The sequence below is a fragment of the Littorina saxatilis genome, linkage group LG1, assembly GCF_037325665.1.
Source record: "Littorina saxatilis isolate snail1 linkage group LG1, US_GU_Lsax_2.0, whole genome shotgun sequence".
NCBI classification, from domain to species: Eukaryota; Metazoa; Mollusca; class Gastropoda; order Littorinimorpha; family Littorinidae; genus Littorina; species Littorina saxatilis.
Window position 1 is genome coordinate 49,302,902 of NC_090245.1, and position 20,088 is coordinate 49,322,989.

The 20,088-nt window shown below is 42.5% G+C and overlaps 1 protein-coding gene across 1 annotated transcript; it reads right to left on the reverse strand.

Annotated features, from left to right (window-relative positions):
- Window positions 1-491: 491 nt before the first annotated feature.
- On the reverse strand, window positions 492-19,040 carry LOC138972685 (ribosome quality control complex subunit TCF25-like). Its single transcript, XM_070345340.1, has 18 exons — window positions 18,946-19,040; window positions 17,662-17,866; window positions 17,004-17,204; window positions 16,521-16,672; window positions 15,190-15,255; window positions 14,854-14,939; window positions 13,556-13,698; window positions 12,994-13,093; window positions 11,824-11,917; window positions 11,356-11,448; window positions 10,707-10,812; window positions 10,209-10,316; window positions 9,366-9,484; window positions 4,670-4,828; window positions 4,273-4,363; window positions 3,808-3,887; window positions 2,887-2,962; window positions 492-2,437 (listed from the first exon to the last, which is right to left on the reverse strand). Exons 2-18 carry the CDS (start codon window positions 17,818-17,820, stop codon window positions 2,198-2,200), a joined length of 2,073 nt encoding a protein of 690 aa, XP_070201441.1. The 5' UTR covers window positions 17,821-17,866; window positions 18,946-19,040; the 3' UTR covers window positions 492-2,197.
- Window positions 19,041-20,088: the final 1,048 nt, after the last annotated feature.

Genomic DNA, 20,088 nt, shown 5'->3' on the forward strand with positions numbered 1-20,088 from the left:
AAGTCCGGAAACTGTCATTTTTTGACAAAAATGGTCATTATATCCATTTTTACTATAACAATCACAAACAAAGTCCAATGATCATGTAATCACATAATAGCCAAGGGTATAAGCAAAACACATGCCAAAGATCTAAAAGATATCTCAATAAATTATCGAGCAGTGAACAGATTAGTGAACCTACCGAAGAAAGCAAAATTTTGCCCTGGCGCACAGCAATACCAAAATGATGTTATACTGTGGCAGTGAAGGGGTTAAAAAAAGAACACTTACATAATTTATCCCTGGTGGCGTTTACAGGTTACTGGGATGGTCTCAATGCACTCGCTTTGTTTTACCCAACACCTTTATGTATGAAGGATATTTCAATGCAATATGGCATTATGTCTGTAAGCATTAAAGTATTTATCCTGGTTGTGATGGCATCTTGTGTTTTACTGTGGCTGTTTGAAGAGCAGTGTTATGTGTGACAGCAAAATGCAACTCCACAAAATGTTTCACCATGTTTATTTATCAGCATGTCATCAAGGTACATTGTGCACTTCATAGTTATTTTTTATTCTGTACGTCTTTCACAGGAAGATAATCTGAACTAAGGCGTAGGTAATCTGAACTAAGGCGTAAATGAAGTAGTAACACTGCACAAGGTTTACAAAACCACTGAAAGCCCTGGATATCCCCCAAGCAAAGGATCCAAATGAAAATGTTCCCATAATTTAAAAACAAGGAAAAGGAATTTATCAATGAAACAAATGAAGAAATAAGCTATATTGTACAGCCTGGAGTATAAGCACGCAACACACTGTGCACAATCACACTCACATAACTGAACCTTTTACCAAATATACTCATAGGCATTCAAGCATAATGCCCAGTCCCCCCCTCCCAACACACACATCAAAATAGCCTTCACCGTGAGTTTTAAACTGAGAAAAAGTCAGCATGTCAATGTCTTTTCAAAAGGAACACATCGATACCATCCCTTGTCGCTTGCGTTTGATTTACTGTGTGTCTCTCTTTTTTTGCTTTCCATCAATATTGCTTAAACCTGTAACCATCTTCAACAAATAAGGCAAAGCGCTATTTTAAGATCTAAGAAACAAAGGGAGGATGACAGTCGCTTGATCATTTCAATGCATGTTATTCTCTCAGGTGGAAGTCGCATGATCATTTCAATGCTCGTCATTCTCTCAGGTGCCAGGAGATTGGTTCCGTACAACTCTCACTCTATGGCACATGGCGTACACATCTAGAGCGCTTACCTCCCTTTGTTTCTCAAACCTTACTCCCGTGATCGTGGCATCAGCACTTCTTTCAGGCACAGCTGTGAGTTGTCCCAAACCTGCCTTGAGTGTCTTTCTCCCTCACTTGATTTCCTGCTCTCTCAATCAATCAATCAATCAATATGAGGCTTATATCGCGCGTATTCCGTGGGTACAGTTCTAAGCGCAGGGATTTAAAAAAAAAAATTTTTTATGCAATTTATATCGCGCACATATTCAAGGCGCAGGGATTTATTTATGCCGTGTGAGATGGAATTTTGTTACACAATACATCACGCATTCACATCGGCCAGCAGATCGCAGCCATTTCGGCGCATATCCTACTTTTCACGGCCTATTATTCCAAGTCACACGGGTATTTTGGTGGACATTTTTATCTATGCCTATACAATTTTGCCAGGAAAGACCCTTTTGTCAATCGTGGGATCTTTAACGTGCACACCCCAATGTAGTGTACACGAAGGGACCTCGGTTTTTCGTCTCATCCGAAAGACTAGCACTTGAACCCACCACCTAGGTTAGGAAAGGGGGGAGAAAATTGCTAACGCCCTGACCCAGGGTCGAACTCGTAACCTCTCGCTTCCGAGCGCAAGTGCGTTACCACTCGGCCACCCAGTCTCAGGCAGCTGTGCAAACTTGTAACATGGACTTCTTGTGGCATCATGTTTTCAGTCCAATTCCTTCTTGTCGATTTGTATTTTCCCTCTACATTTATGTCATCTGGACAGCAACATTTCTTGCTGAAGAGATTGCCAATCAGCTAAATTCTCTTTTTAAAGCATCTTCTTTTTCCTTCCAGTCAACTAAATAGTTTATTGTCCTTATTCTGATTCTGAAAGAGTTTGTAAAGTATTGCTAGTCCCATTCCCCTCCCCCTCCCTCCTGGTTCTGTCTCTGTAGGGGGTGGGGCCATGTTAGTCCCACTCCCCTCTCTCTTCACCCTCCGCCCCCTCCCTCTCCCCTCCCTCCCCTTCCCCATCCTGTCCATTCTCCACGGGGGGCGGGGCCATGCGGATGTTGTTGAGGAGGTCGCGCATGGCGTCCATCAACACCCCGACACCTCGTCGCAGTTCGTGATTAGCTCCGCCTCCTTCCTCAGCTTCCTCCCCCCCTCCTCCCTCTGCTCCCAGCATGGCGTCTGCATTGGCGCCTTCCTGCCGACATAGAAGACAGAGATAACAAGTGATTGTCCTGGGTGTTATGTAGAACGGCAGTAGTTGAAAAAAAGGAAGCAAAAAAACCCAAGAGGGTTATGGAATGTTCTAGAAATGACCATACAAAAATGTCACAGTACTTTGAGATACTGGTCTTTAGAAAAAACAACCAGACAAATGACAGTGTCAAACTAAGGCCAGATAACATGGCAGTTACCTTATTTTCATGCAGAAAAAAACAAATGCAATCAGAACCAATACAACTGTTTGGTTGACCATTCCTTTTCCGATATTTTCAACAAAATACCAGATATTTTAACCAAACGTGAACACTAAAGAGAACGATTATTTTGGGGTTTTTTGCTTTGGAAAAATTGAAAATACAACAGATGAGCTTAAACCAGTTTATTCTGAAGTTTATTGTGAGAGAAGGAGAAAAAGAAGATTACCTGAGCGTTGAAGTTAGGAAGCAGTGACCGAAGAAAGAGACTCATGTAGCCCTCTCCAGTGTCCGGCTGGGCTGGTCTGCAAGGAACGAACTTGGTTCATAATAATAATCAGACATTCTTATATAGAGCTATTCACTGCCATACAGCAGTCTCGTGGCGCTTATCTTCAAATTCACTCAAAGCATTCTACTGGCATAAAAGCTATAATGTTTGTGATTTACCTCCCTACCCCTAAAGGGCTGCTGCATATGTTTGTCAACTTACTGCAAATATTATGAACATTCAGTTATTATCTTGATATTAAGTAGCTCTTCCTATGAATGTTTTACTCAAAAGCCGGTGTTCATTTTCCAGCTCTTTATTTTAGAATTTGTCTAGATAGTCGTACTTTTCTGTCTTAAAGTAATGCAGTCAACATTTATGAGAAGTTTTACAAGTAACTAATCACCGACCACAAGCCAAGATTGAATAGAGATTGACAAGTCTCTGAAGTGATCATTACAACAGTGGAACCCCCCATTTCAGGTCTTAAAATAGAGGGAGTCTTAAAACGGGACTCAATTTACAGACGTGAACAATAAATCTGAAAAAGTAAGGTCTTAAAAATGACATAGGGGGATTCTAAATTTGGGGGGTCTTAAAACGGGGGTCTTAAAATAGAGGGAGTCTTAAAACGGGACTCAATTTACAGACGTGAACAATAAATCTGAAAAAGTAAGGTCTTAAAAATGACATAGGGGGATTCTAAATTTGGGGGGTCTTAAAACGGGGGTCTTAAAATAGAGGGAGTCTTAAAACGGGACTCAATTTACAGACGTGAACAATAAATCTGAAAAAGTAAGGTCTTCAAAAATGACATAGGGGGATTCTAAATTTGGGGGGTCTTAAAACGGGGGTTCGACTGTGTTCAATAAGCTTTACCTGGGTGGTCTGGTGTAGGACACGACGGCATCAAGAGGAGGTAAGGGGTCGTAACTCAGCACTGCCGTGTTGGTCAGCTCCTGAAGTAAGAAGAAACAAAAGTCGACATGACGTTTCTGCTTTCTTGATCGAGTTTTGGTAAACCCCTACCTGCCTGTTACCACCATCCCAAACAAACCCCATTGAGTTTTATTTTATTTCCAATATAACTCTTCCATAACAGCCACCTGTCTAGGAGGACAACTTTAAGTTGCTTGCTTGGGTTGTTGTAGACAGGTTTGACTGTACTGTGTGAGATTTTAGTTCACATTAAGACATGCTTTTACACCATGATTGCCATCAATCGAAACTTGCCAGTACATAAAATCAGCAGGCCTCATAGTAGGAGCAAAACAACTGTCAAACTCTGAAGAAGAAGAAAAATTGCCATCGAACCAATTTCACCACAATTGTCCCAATATTTACCGGTGGCAGAGTAGCCGTGGCATCTTTGATTCCAGAGATGATAAAGTGTCTGTAGATGTTGCGAGGGGTTCCCTGGTAGCGCACCTTCCTCCTGAAAAAAAATGAAATACAGATTTGTACATGCACAAACACATCTCAAATCACATTCAGACACAAACACATTCACAAGATCAAATAACATGGGAACATTGGCACCCTAAATACAGATGGACAAATAACTGTGATCATCAATAAGTCATCATTGTCTTCGGAGCCAGATAAATAGTTCTCCATGACTCTCAATATACTTACTTGATCCAGTCACATTTGCTCAGCCTTCTTTGGAAATGGTTCTAACTACGTCCATGGTTACAGAAACACAGACACACTAACAGAATACAAACAAAGTAAGTCTCACTTGTCAGCAAAGCTAGTAACACGGGCGTCCTTTGCATCCACCAGATCCAGCGTATCCTTGACGACGCGTTCCAGCCACAGCAGAGCTTCCGGTTCTTTCCAGAGAGAGAAACAGCGCCCGACGTACAGCGCCACTAGCTGCTGCAAGGCCGGCTTCTGACTGGAGGAACAAACATGAAGAAATGTTAGCTACTCTTTTCGCCTTCAACTTTCAAGGTAAGGCCTTATCAGACTAGAGGCAAATATGTTAACCTATCTCAAATATCTATCTCTTTTTGTCTCTAAAACAAAGTTAATATACAGAAAGCTGTTGTGTGTCCCAAGGAACCAAACATTCATGCACAGTAACTTCGCATGAGGACTAAGGTAGGACAACTCGGATTGCTCGGTTCTCTACACAAACCAGCTTTCCTCAGATTTGTGGAGGTCTTAAAAGGGGGTTTCTACTGTATACATTTGTTAGGACTTAATACTCCACACCTTCTCAACCATTCCTTCTTTGCACAACTCGCACCATTGTCCCCAACTCTCCTCCCATTTACTCCCCTCCTCTCCCCCCTTTCCATACCAATGAATAAAGTGTTCCTACCTTGCCTGAACAGAGAGTCCAAAGAAGGCGTGGTCGGCAGACCTGCTTGTCAGGACTGACCCCACTTCTGTCCACCCCAAACCCACCCCACCTACAAACACCCTGTTACTTGCTTCTCATCCCACACCCCGTAGCCTTTCCGAGGAATGCAACACACTACAGACTACATACTGTGCCTGAGCAGAGAGTCCAAAAAAGGCGTGGTCAGCCACACGCTTGACCCCACATCTGTCCACCCTAACCATACCCCACCTACAAACACCCTATTCCATGCTTCTCATCTCACACCTCCGTACCCTTTCCAAGGAATACAGTTGAACCTCCCTTTTAACTCTTTGTCTCCCAGGTACGGATATATCCGTACCCACTCATATGGCTCTATCTGACCTGGTACGGATATATAATAATAATAATAATAAATGAGCATTTATATAGCGCAACATAATAACTTTACAATTATGCTCTTTGCGCTTGACACATTTAAAATTAAAACACAGTTATACAAGCATTTACATCTACATCCATAGTCAGCAACGCTTAATTAAAAGCAAACGCCATCAACCATACATTACAAAAGATTCTTCCACTAACTAAGTAATAAAAACATGAATAAAATAAGTAGCATGGGTGAAACCTAGGAAAATCAAATTGACTGAAATGTTTTTGAGGCAGGGGTCCAGGGGCCGCTTAGGCCCTGGCGGGGTACGGGGCAGAGCCCCGTTAGGGGGTCCAGGGGGGCAACGCCCCCGGCCGAAAACGAATTTTTGCATTATTCATTGTGATTTTGTGGCCTTTCCTGGCAAAAAAATACACTATCATGCAGGTCAAAAAATACCTTCAGATTCTAATGATATGGTAAAAAGGGTAAACAAAATCAAAACAATTCACAGAAGTAATCATTTTTCTTTTGTATCCTTTCACACTTGCATCTTCCAACACAACGACACAATTGATAACAATTAACATTGACAACAGCCAAAGTACATGAAATAGAAAGTGAACAACTGAACAACTGAAATAAAAGTTCGAAATATCTAATTATAAGAAGCAAACATTGCCAGACAGGCATTGAAATAAATGATGAAACAGAATGTCACACATGCAAACAGCATGATGTAGCACTGCACAAAGTAGCAACTAAGCAGTAGCATCTCTTATAGTGCAAAGTTCTCAAGGAAAAGCACTTGAGTTTCAAGCACCAAACTTATCACACACAGTTTTAGTTTCATGAACTCCAACCCGGGCAAACTGCAACCGGTTCACTATAGCAGTTCGAAAACGCGTTCCGCAAGTAGTTTCGGTTTTTTTTTGTTTTTTTTTTAAATTGCAGATTGACGGAATTTCCGTCAGACTTATTTTCAGATTGACGGATTTCAGTCAATTGACGGGCTACTTTCACCCATGAAGTAGTGAAAACAAGGAAATACCAGCTGAATACCCTTAATCAAACAGAACATGTTATCAACAATACTGAAAACAGCCCTAGATGTTTATATACATTATCACATTATCACTAAAACAACAAATACACTACATGTAGCCTACTGATGGACTGAGAAAACAAAATCAGGGGTTGTATTTCTTAAAGAGGTGCATTTTAAGTGCTCGTTTGAATGCTTGGGGTGACTGAGAGTGGCGGATGTGAAAGGGGAGAGAATTCCATTGTGTGGGTGCGCAGAAAGTAAAAGTGCGTTGTCCGTATGTTTTGGTTTTGGTGTGTGGAATGGTGAGGATGCGACAGTCAGAAGAGGCACGGAGTTGTCTTGCTGGAGAATAGACGGTGAGGAGTTCAGAGAAGTAAGCAGGAGACGAGCCAGAAAAGAAGTTAAAGCAGAGGGTGGACAGTTTGTAGTCAATGCGGGCTTGAATAGGTAACCAGTGCAGTGTGTGAAGAAGTGGTGTTGCGTGATCTCGTTTTCGTGCTTTGAGAATGAGGCGTGCTGCCGAGTTTTGGACTTTTTGTAGTTTATGCAGGAGGTACAGAGGACAGCCAGAGAGAAGAGAGTTGCAGTAGTCAAGTTTAGAAAGAACAAAGGCACAGACAAGAGTGTTAGTTGTTTGAGAGGAGAGTGTGTGGCGAATGGTGCTGATCTTACGAAGCTCAAAATAAGCTGCTCTACAGACTAAAGATATATGTTTGTTAAGGGTCATGTCAGATGAAAGGGTGAATCCAAGGTTTCTAGCTGATGGTGAGAAAAGAATGTCGGTGTTGCCTATTTGAACAGAAACAGGTTGGCGAGAGGGAAATGTAGTGTTCTTCGTTTTGCACAGTAAGACTTCAGTCTTATCATCATTCAGCTTAAGAGCGTTATCGACCATCCAAGATTTAACATCAGTGATGCATGTCTGAATGGTCTGGATGGCGGAATGTGTCTCTGCAGGGGGACTGGGTTTATACAGCTGGGTGTCATCAGCAAAAGACTGATTTAAAACAGAATGGTTTTGAATCAGTGTGGATAGGGGCTCAGTGTACATGATGAAAAGGATGGGACCGAGTACTGAACCTTGAGGAACACCGAAAGAAAGTGGGGCTGGAGCAGACATCTGGCCATCGACAAGCACAGCCTGAGTCCTGCCAATGAGATAGGACTCAAGCCATGCTAGCGGTGGACCGGAGATGCCGTACAGAGTCTGAAGTCTATGGAGAAGCGTGACATGGTCAATCGTGTCGAACGCTGCAGAAAGGTCAAGTAGGGTAAGCACTGACACATCACCACCATCCAGAGCAGACAGAATGTCACTGATTACTTTAAGTAGGGCTGTCTCAGTACAGTGAGAAGGGTGATAAGCGGACTGAGAGTGCGAGATCAAATCATGGGTGTTCAAATATGACAACAGCTGCTTCAAAACTACCTTTTCAAAAACTTTGGACAAGAATGATAAATTAGATACAGGACGATAGTTCTTCAAAATATTGACATCAAGACTAGGTTTTTTGAGAAGTGGTTTGACAAGTGCAGTTTTGAACAATGATGGAAAAACACCAGATAACAGGTTATCATTGACAATTTGAGTAAGAGTTGGCAACAACACATCAAGATTCTCAAAAAGCAGCGGTGTGGGTATATCCACACACACAGTCACTTCAGTCGCTTCCTGTAACGTCGATCTAACGCCTGTATTCCAGCGTGTTGATACACAGTTTTTCTACAAAGTTTCTACAATTCTGAGTGACCTGCTGCAGCACAGCTGGTCTCGGCTAAAAAAAACTTGGTCAACATAGGTGGGGTAGAAAGTATTAAGACCCCCCAATTCAAGACTTCCTCCTTTTTAAGACCTTGCTTTTGCAGCCTTTCTGTTCATAACCTCTGTAAATTTACCTCCATTTTAAGACTCCCTCCTTTTTAAGACCTGATTTTCTCAGATTGTTCAAGGCCTTAAAAGGAAGGTTCCACTGTGCAACACGCTACAGACTACCGTACTTTCCGGGTCATAAGGCGCGACTTTTTTCCTCGAGTTTGACCCCTGCGTCTTGTATAACGAAGCGCCTAATCCATGTATGAAATACGAAAAAAATTAAAGAGACCGCCTGAGTACCAGTCAAACAACTTGTGATAATGCATGTTTCAGCTACTAGGTACTACCCTGGCCAAGTTTCCTCTCAAGACATCAAAGAGACCTCTCAGATCTATGACAGGGGAACTACCTCTCATAGCAAAAACTGGGTCATTGACTCCTGGGAAGAAGGTCAGTGTCTAAACAAGGCAACCCAGCTATCACAATGGACCTGCTTTTGATCTCGCGGCACACACAGAGCACACATATTTCCACTCTGTATTCTTCCTTTGATGTGCGGCTTATTTTCATTCTTCGACCGTTTGTTACCGGTATACTTTTTTAATTTTGGTGCGCCCTATCGGCCCCCTGCGCCCAATGGGTGACTGGATTACAATTTTGTTTAAAAAGAAGGGGGTGCGCCTTATGCGCTGTAGCGCCTTGTAACCCGGAAAATACGGTACATACTTTGCCTGAGCGGAGAGTCCAAAAAAGGCGTGGTCGGCCACACGCTTGTCCACCCCAACCCACCTACAAAAACTCTATTCCTTGCTTTTCATCCCACACCTCCCCTATCCTTTCTAATGAACACAACACACTACAGACTACATACTTTGCCTGAGCGGTGAGTCCAAAGAAGGCGTGGTCGGCCACCCGCTTGTCCGGATTGACCCCACACTTGTCCAGTAAGGTGATCAGCAGGCCGGGGAACATCAGTAGCGCCTCCTCCAACTGGACACACAGCAAAATGATGCTGCACTGTGTTGCACTTGTTTGTTTGTTTGTTTGTTTGTTTGTTTGTTCGTTCATGGGCTGAAACTCCCACGACTTTTACGTGTATGACCGTTTTTACCCCGTCATTTAGGCAGCCATACGCCGTTTTCGGAGGAAGCATGCTGGGTATTTTCGTGTTTCTATAACCCACCGAACTCTGACATGGATTACAGGATCTTTTTCGTGCGCACTTGGTCTTGTGCTGTGTACACACGGGGGGTGTTCGGACACTGAGGAGAGTCTGCACACAAAGTTGACTCTGAGAAATAAATCTCTCGCCGAACGTGGGGACGAACTCACGCTGACAGCGGCCAACTGGATACAAATCCAGAGCGCTACTGACTGAGCTACATCCCCGCCCACTGTGTTGCACTAATCTTACACGCACATCATTTCAAATGGTATCCACAATCCTATTAAAAAATTACTTTTTTACCAGGCATATTATGAGACAAAGACTAGCTCACAGATAATCCTGAAATCTAAACTGCAAGTTCAATTTCCGTTTCCTACCAAACAACAAGTACAAATTCACTGCAACAAAATGAACTCACAGTGTTAGATCTGAAAGAGCTACATGAACGCTCACAAATAATCGCATTAAACTAAGAATCAATCCATGAGTATCCATGCCTAAGGGAGCAAAAAGTTGATCTTCGGGTGTCTCATAACACACACTTACCATATCATCAGCCTTCTGAGCGAGAGTTTGGTTGTCTTTGGCAAGGTGGAACATGGCCAGCGGCACAGAGAAGGCAAAGTTGGGCAGCTGAGTGAGGTTTCTGAAGGCCTGTACAAACAATGGAGACAACGCTTTACAGAAGCAGCATGGTTCAACCACAATGAAAAGCAAACAGGCTGGTTTTTATTGCTGGTTTCAAGCAGTCGATCTACATCAACAAAAGCGTACAATGAAATGCATGCCTACTCACACGCCCACATGTGTCTGCCTTACATTAGTACACACATGCACATACACATGAATGCCCGTATAATACACACAAACTCGCACACATACACAGACACACACCCAGACACCTGCACACACAAACAGGCACAACACAACAGCATTGTAAGTACATCATTCAACAAAGACGACAATATCTCTTCCTTTTCAACCTTTCACATGAAGAAAAGTGAGTAATGGAATTAAACCAAAAACAACGTTCCACAAGCACACCTCCCACTCCTCAAAGAGGCGGATGAGGAAGTTGTACTGCTCAGCACGCAGAGCGTAGTAGTCGATCATCAGCAGCGCACACATCGGGTCACCATCTGGGTCCAGACTGCAGACAGAAACGTATCAATCATCAACTACAGTAAAAAAATTTAAAAAAACCTTGTAAGACCTCAACAAAATCTGATAAAATCAGGTCTTAAAAAGGCGGGAGTTTTAAAACAAGGGTCAAGTTTCAGACGTTATGAGTAGAAAACAGGGTCTTAAAAGGGAGGGAGTCTTCAGTAAGGGAGAGGGGGGGGGGGGGGGGGGGTGTCTTAAAAGGGATGTTCCACTGTATCAACTTAAAACAATCATAGTTCAAACCTTACAAAAGCCAGGGTCTTTGAGCTTCTTTCATACGTCTTTACTAATTCCCGTCTTGGACGATCTCACTTGAAATCTTATGGAAGCAACAATATGGCTGAATCACAGAATAAATAAATTCATTTCATAATTATGAATATTTTTTTTAAAGAATTAAAAGGGAGAGACAGTTGGATCATGGTGACACACAATTTTAGGTGTTCTTCACTTCCAAATATTTCAGAGGTTGAGATGTTGTGATTTTCTGTGTACATATGATGAAATAAAGGTGTAACTCAAAACTCACCTGAGAAGAAGTTTGCAGAGTTCCAGAGCTGTGCGATGACATCCTCTCTGACCCACTGCAGTCAAGTGTTTGAACAAGGCAAGAAAGAATGCTCTGCACAGCATAACACAAAACACACAATACAATTTTTTGTTTGTTTGTTTGCTTAACGCCCAGTCAACCACGAAGGGCCATATCAGGGCGGTACACATCACAATACATGTACATCTAAAGGGGAATCGTTCTGTTTCACTCATAGCAAAAACATATAGACACTCCAATAATTACAGCCCCCCAAAAATAATAAGCTTGTTTCTGATCACACAGCACACACAAAATAGAGTAGGTGTAGGTACTAGGTCAACTCCCTTTTTAATTTTATTTTGGCATAACATGAACAACAAGTACTGCAATTAAACCCAAATCCCAGACATAGCACAGAAATCTATAAGTTTTGAAAATCAGAACAAAGCCCAGAAAACTACATACCTGTTCTCTTGCCTCTTAAAGTCTAGTCTACAGTTGCCTGTGGCCATGTTGAAACGAGGATGAAAAGCCCCCTCAAACGCATACAGTGCTCTCTCTGAAACACAACACAAAAAGACACAGTGTTTCAACAAATGAACACAACTCTGTAGCCATTATGCTGAAGTTTAAATCATGTCAAATTTGTCATCCACTTCTGACCATCACAATTGTTCCGACATGTTCAATTTTTCACAAGCTAATTAATCAATACCCGGGGCGAATACAAATACCCAATTTTTCTAAGCGCTCTCCAGTCCACTCAGCAGGAAAGGGGTACTTAACCCTCTTCAGAGCTGGGGAAGGCAAAAGGCAGCAAGAGAGAGAGAGAGAGAGAGAGAGAGAGAGAGAGAGAGAGAGAGAGAGAGAGAGAGAGAGAGAGAGAGAGAGAGAGAGAGAGAGAGAGAGAGAGAGAGAGAGGAGGGAGAGAGAGAGAGAGAGAGAGAGAGAGAGGAGGGAGAGAGAGAGAGAGAGAGAGAGAGAGAGAGAGAGGGAGAGAGAGAGACTGAGAGAGAGAGAGAATGAATGAGAGAGAGAGATAGAGAGACTGAGAAAGAGAGAGAGAGAGAGAAAGAGAGAGAGAGAGAGAGGAGGGAGAGAGAGAGACAGACAGACAGGAGAGGAGAGACAGACAGACAGAGACAGACAGAGAGGAGGGAGAGAGACAGACAGACAGAGAGGAGAGAGAGAGAGAGAGAGAGAGAGAGAGAGAGAGAGAGAGAGAGAGAGATCAAATCAAATCAAATTTTATTTTTGGAGGGTTGTGGCATAAGCAATACAACGAGCTTTTTTTCAACCAGCCCTCGCCCAGAGAGGGGACTAATCTAGAGAGAGAGAGAGAGAGAGACAGACAGACAGACAGACAGACAGACAGACAGACAGACAGAGAGGAGGGAGAGAGAGAGAGAGAGAGAGAGAGGAGTTTGGTCAAACTTGCTGTTCACAGTGAAAGGCTACTGCTAATGTTTTCCTCATAAAGCTGGCCAGAGAGTAGTTGAAATATTTAACATCTCAATCTCCTCAGACCAAAATTGGTTATGGGACTACCTAGCTTTACCTTTACGTTAATGAATCAATCATGGGCTCAATCTCTCTCTGTGAATCTTCTCACCAACGTACAAGTGCGAGACTCACCAATCAGATCTACAGCAGTCTGAGCATCTTCGTTCATGTGGAAGACTTCGCTCAGCTGTATCAAGGAGTCTATGTGATACGGGTGGCCATGGACCAGATTCTGCAAAACCATACACACACATTACAAGATTTCATATCAACAGTGTTATGACTAAAGTTGTTTGATAAAGACAGTTGTGGACTAGAAGCTTGAAACACAAGTCAAATCAAGTGTTTGAGTCAATCATAAAGTCTACGATGTGTGTGTGTGTGTGTGTGTGTATGAGTGCATGCATGCATGTGTGTGTGCATGCAGGCCTGTGTGTGTGCTTGCATGTGTGCGCGTATGTGATGAATGTGTGCACACATCCATGAGCATAAACATGCATACAACTGTTACAAGTTTCTGCATGTTGCTGCAGATGTACAAATATCTGAGCATGAAAATTTTCGCATGTACAAGAATTTACATGTTTTGGGGTGTGTGCTACCTAGTGCATGTTTTTTTTTTTACTTCACATTTTTGTAACAACACTTTATGTGTTTGACATTGTAGTTGGTGGTGTTGGTTTGTTCCACTCACTGCAATGTTCTGGGGGTTGTGGGACTGCACGGCATCCAGGAAGAGAAACTGCACCGTTTGGTAGTCCTTACTGTGCTCAAAGGTGAAACACTGCTCACCTGTGTTACCAGGCACGCCCCCCTCCACCACAGACATTGTTACACCTGTAGTGAAATAACAATATCATTACACCTGTGTTTCCAGGCACACCCCCCTCCATCACAGACATTGTCACACCTGTAGTGAAATAACAATATCATTACACCTGTGTTACCAGGCACACCCCCCTCCATCACTGACATTGTCACACCTGTAGTGAAATAACAATATCATAACACCTGTGTTGCCAGGCACACACCCCTCCATCACTGACATTGTCACACCTGTATTGAAATAACAATATCATTACACCTGTGTTGCCAGGCACCCCCCACCCCTCCATCACAGACATTGTCACACCTGTAGTGAAATAACAATATCATTACACCTGTGTTACCAGGCACACCCCCCTCCATCTCAGACATTGTCACACCTGTAGTGAAATAACAATATCATAACACCTGTGTTTCCAGGCACACCCCCCTCCATCACTGACATTGTCACACCTGTAGTGAAATAACAATATCATTACACCTGTGTTTCCAGGCACCCCCCACCCCTCCATCACAGACATTGTCACACCTGTAGTGAAATAACAATATCATTACACCTGTGTTACCAGGCACACCCCCCTCCATCAAAGACATTGTCACACCTGTAGTGAAATAACAATATCATTACACCTGTGTTACCAGACACACACCCCTCCATCACAGACATTGTCACACCTGTAGTGAAATAACCATATAATTACACCAGTGTTACCAGACACGCCCCCCTCCACCACAGACATTGTCACACCTGTAAAGAAATAGCAACATCATTACGCCTGGCTGTGCTCAAAGGTGAAACAATATTCACCTATACGTATTACCTGGCGCACCCCCCTCCACCACAGATATTGTCACAACTGTAAGGGCACAGTAACATTGGAACACCCAAAGTGATACAATAACCTTCACATATCAGTAATGTTAAAGAAAAACTGTACTCACACTATTATCAAAGCTTGACCATCTTCACCCGAAGTACAAACATCATGGCACTTCGTCTTAATTAATTGGCCTATCACGCTCTGATACCTACACAACTTTTTGTTGTTTTAATTATTACCCAAAGTCAAAAGACCAGAGTACCAACATCTAAATGATAAAGTGTTCAGCCAAGTGAGCTGCTTTCAAAATGAGCTTGGTTTAATATTGGTGAAAAGTTGGAGTTACCTGTCCTGCCCAACACGGGCCAGTTGTCTTTGGGTTGTACCAGACGCCCCTGTCTCTGTGGTACCCTGTTCCGGTGTCTTGATCGACTACAACACACACAAACACCCTGATCTTATCACACTCACACAACCCCCTTCACGGTTCCTTCCATTGTTTTTGTGTGTACAGTGTATAGATTGTTACTTTTCTTCTGCAGATGTTAAAAACTGGGTGGTCAGACAAAACAAATAGACAACTTTCCTTTCCTCCCCGCCTCCCTCTCTCTTTCTCTCAAATATGAAATACAAGTACATTAGTGGATAAAGAAGAGCAGAGCTAGACATAATAAAATCTTACCCCTGTTCAGCCTGCACTACTCGTGAACCAAATCTCCGACGCATTTCATTGTCCGCATTGAGGAACCTGAAAAAGACAGTGGTCTCTAAAATACATGCATGCACGTCCTTGTACATGGTACAATGAAACCCACTTTTAAGTACCCCCCCCCTCCCCCGCCCCCAATTTAACACCTTGTTATATCACACTTTCTGTTCATAATTCTGTAAACTTTACCCCATTTTAAAGACTCCCTCCGTTTTAAGACCTGATTTTCTCAGATTTTATGAGGTCGTTGGGTGGGAATGAAAAATGTCATGAATCCTGAAGGATTTGTATAATCCAGATGCTGAAGGATTTGTATAATCAACAACCATAAAAACGTCACCACAGACATTACAAATCCAGATTTCCGGCATATACAGGAAGAATCCTACCCGTGGAGGTCTTCAAAGGGGGGTTCCACTGCACAAGCAGTGTTGTTGCCAGCCTAAGAAGACAATAGGTCATTTGGACCTCCCTAAAAAAAAACAATAGGTCCAAATGTCCTGGCTTTAAAAAAACAATAGGTCCAAATTCACTGACATTCCTGGCCTACCCTTTCCAATACAGTGCCCGGTGTGCAAATTTAGGGATCCTGCCTGATCTTCGCATTACCATGCCGTAGTATTATATTGATGAACTTTTCGCTGTTTGTGCCGTTTTCGGTAAATAGGTACACTGGCTGGATCGGGTATTTCCGTAAACGCAGCCTCGAGTGTCAAAGACGACAAACACGGACTCGGCATCGAGTGCATTTTCACTCGTAGCGAACATGAACATTTCGATCGGGGTTTGTTTTCTGACTTTGCAACTCCCATTCCATTCATTGCAGACCTTGTCCGCCTTGTACGAATATGTAACCAAACCGTAAAAACTATCGGTCCATCGACCGGACAAGGCTAGGTCCAATGCATCAAATCAGAAAGGAATGCGTCAGAGACCAAAGACCGAGGCCTGGCAACAACACTGCACATGTATTACCTTTTTTTCCATCTGAAAGCACAAACTGAACATTTGCCATTACTGGTTCCCCTCCATCTCTTACCAACCTTCTTTTAGTATCTGTACCGTGCAATTCTCAGAGGTTGATAGGTCTAAAATGTAGGAATATGATGTCCACACACATACACCAATACATCAACGGCTGTACAAAAGGCATGTGTTCTATGCATTTGAAACTCACGCAAACCAACATGCATCTACACTCACAAACAGAGAGAGAGAGAGAGAGAGCCCAGATCTAAGTGCACACACACAGTCACACACCCACCCACACCATTAAACAATTCAACAATCACACAACCCCTCACTTGTACTCCACATTGAGCAATGCCTTCATGTTGACGGTGAAGTCACTGGCCCCACCAAAAGTAGCGTCGGCTGCAGCCCCCGTGATACCTGCCCCAACCACCCCCAGGATACGATTCACTTCCTGTATGCTGGCCTCTATCTCGTCCTCTACCTGCAAATGGAGCAGTAACCTGGCTGTCAATCACAGACGGAAATAATCCACACATCTACATGACATAACTCTATCTGAGATGAAACTGAACGTCGTGTGTTCTTGTCAATGCTTCTTATTCTGTTAGGTGGCGAGAGTCTGGTTCAGCATAACTCTTAATTACTGTTGACATCAGTATTGAGAGCGCTTAACTTCTCTTTGTGTCTTCAACTTGTGTGGTTTATCCACTAGTGTCTCATATTGCAGCTAGTGCACATCACACACACACAAAAAATGACCCATACATTATTTTCAAAGTGAAACACAATTCAAATTCTGAAATGTATCTCACTTGCTCAGCAGCAGGAGTAGCAGCGGAGGCCTCAGCAGCTTTCTTTTTCTTTTTCTTGTTTTTCTTCTTCTTCTTGCCCCCTTCAGCTGAAGCGTTAGCATCGTTGGCATCAGTGTTGCCAGGGGTCACCGACTTTTCTTCCTCCTCTTCCTCCTCCTCTGGGTCTTCATTGTTCTCTTCATCGTCTGCATGCTCTGTCAGCTACAATCCGCAAAATTAAAGGCAGAAATACATACCAAACCTTTTCTACTTAACAGTTACGTTTTTGCATTTTGTTGTTGTTGAAAACCCATGACCTTCACTCATTTGCAAAATGAAATGTAAAAAATATCAAACGGCTGTTGACAAAACACAGGGTTGTATAATGTAAGTCAAAAGCAACTGTTGAATAATAAAACTTGTTAACAGTTCTCAGTTTATATAAACAGAACGTACATTTCATCTTCAATAATTTATCAAATGGTTTCAAAATATTCCGAGTGATTTTTGCGCCTTCTTTGTTTGACCAATAAACACAAGCTTTATAAGTTTTGTGGCAATGCAATGAGCTTTCCACTTTGACTTTGTTCACTCTTTGTTTGAATGGTCCATCTATCTTGCGAAAGGAGTTGATCGAGGGAAGGTTAGGTAATAGAACTGCACAATATATCTTATTTACCAGTTCAAAGGGATTGACAATTTGCTGCTTCTTTTTCTTGCCCTTTTTCTTTGATGCTAGAGGGGCAACTTCCTCATCTTCCTCAGCTGAGCTTCCATCCCCAGAGCCTGGTATCAAGTTTGTTTGCTGCTGCAAACGCCTCAGTGCACGATTGGACATGGCTGAGTGAATCTGACCTCAACCTGAACCTTAAAATTGCTCCAATCTGCAGAAAAAAGGACAAACAAATCTGTACACAAAATCTTCATGCAGAATATCTTATTAGCCTAGTTTGCCTGGTTTCAAGAATATTGGCTCTGACACAGCTCAAAATGTGTGATGTAAGTGTAAGTGTAATAATCAATATATATATCAACGTACAATTTACTTTTAAGTTTTAGTCAAGGGAATATTTTGTGGAAAAGTGCCAGAATTACTAGCATGATCATGCAGATGAAAGAAGGAGGCAGGGTTTAGCCTGGAAGAAAAAGACAATGGGACATTTGTCCCCCTTAACCAAATTTTTATGGGACATCATAGTCGAAGGCAAAAAGCGCAAAGCAGGCTAGTATGCGGTCGATCTGAAAATGCTTTTGTCGAAAGATATAAAATAGTTCTATTTGGTGCCATATGATGATATATGCGAATTTGCTAGTGTATCAGGTTAGTGTGTGTGCACGTTTTTGCTTAGGTCTTTCCGAACACTGTACTCCCGTGAAAAGTGTGCATGGGGTGGCGCAGTGGTACGTACTCTCAGTGCGCCCTTTGACGCACAGAAGGGAATTCCAATGGGACATTTTGAGATGTTATGCGCCAATGGCGCAAGGCACACTTGTAAATGAAACCCTGAGGAGGTGTACGTGAATGCAATCTGTTTTACAATAGATCAGCCTACCACATCTCTACTGGCAATTGCATGGAACATAATCACCACAACTCAGTCAGTGTAAACAGTAAAGGTGAGACGAAATTAAATTTACTTTTTGTTCTCCATGACGTTGACGTCAATTTCACAGAAGTTATCCTTCAATATGCCCTATTAGTCAGCTTTGCTGAAAATATATCAGTGGTGATTCTGTACTGCAGTGAAGTTGTTCCTTGTGAGTAGACTTGTGTTACTGTTAGTGATACTGTTACTGTGTTAGTGTGAGAACGTGTCGTCTGCTTCAGTGCTGGAATCATCAGCGTGCCAGATTGGGAGGGACGATCAACACAAAACAAAGAAACAAAACCAATCCTTGGTTTGAAAGCTATGAAATATATTAACTTTCCATCAAAAATACGAAAGAGAACCGTTATTTTTACCTTTAGGTAAATCACAGTAGCGCATAATCAAATGAAAAGGACAAGCTCAGCTACTTTCACAACTGAGCAACATTTCTCAACCGGAAGTACACGAGGAAGTAACTGCGAGACTTATATTTTAGACTTCAATGATGGTTTATTTTTTTAACACCAAGCAAACAAATATTGCTTTCTTTTTCTATTGTAGAAAAAATATTTTAGTAAACGCGTAAACTTTTGCTAACGTTTAAAGGGATGGTTACTGCGAGATGATCATGAAGCAGACGACAAAGAAGGATCCTCGATAGCTTTGTGGGTTGGCTACAGTACCTCTGGTTTGACCACGGAGCCGCGCGAATTTGCGATTCCATAAACGCCCCACTGAACGACTGACGTCACATGTATAATACGCACTGCCATTGCACATTTTCGCAACGAAAACCGTGCCACTGTTTCATTCATCTTGGTGTGTTAAATCTGAAAGCAATATAAGTGAACGAACAATTGAAAACATATCACGTTACTAAACGGTAGCTCAGTGTTTCAGTGTGACGTGGAAGTGTTCAAATATCTGCTGTTTCAGGCAAGCCGATTTGGTTTCACCTGAACGACTGCGAGAGGCGAGCGCAAACCGTTGTGTTGTTCAGAAATTGTGTTCCCTTTGATATTTTAGTGGACATTTAAAGTCAGTGAAGCAATTAAGAGAAGTTTTGATATCGACGTAAATGTCGTCGATATCACTTTTGCAATGAGCTCAGTTTTGCCCAATTGACCTATGGAAATCTACGTAACATATGAAATAGCTATAGCAATATTGATCTTTATTACGAGTTATTTCTAATATGCTGACTCGGCTAGCAAATCGGATAACAAGCATGTCGAGAAAACATATATCAAGCATGAGCCTCATTTCAGGCGAATGCTGATATCGTTTGTGAGACATGCCTGTTATCATTTGCTAACAGTCAGCATATTAGAAATAACGGTTTTATTACCGTTTATTTCGACCAAAAGAAATTTCGAAGTGACCGCGCGAGTTAGACAGAACAGCCACAATCAGTGGGAACTTGAGCGCTCCTACCCCCGCTGATTATGCCTGTCAGTCAGTCAAAGAATTCTCGTGACCTGGGTCAGCCAATCAGAGTCACACACCTGACGTAATGA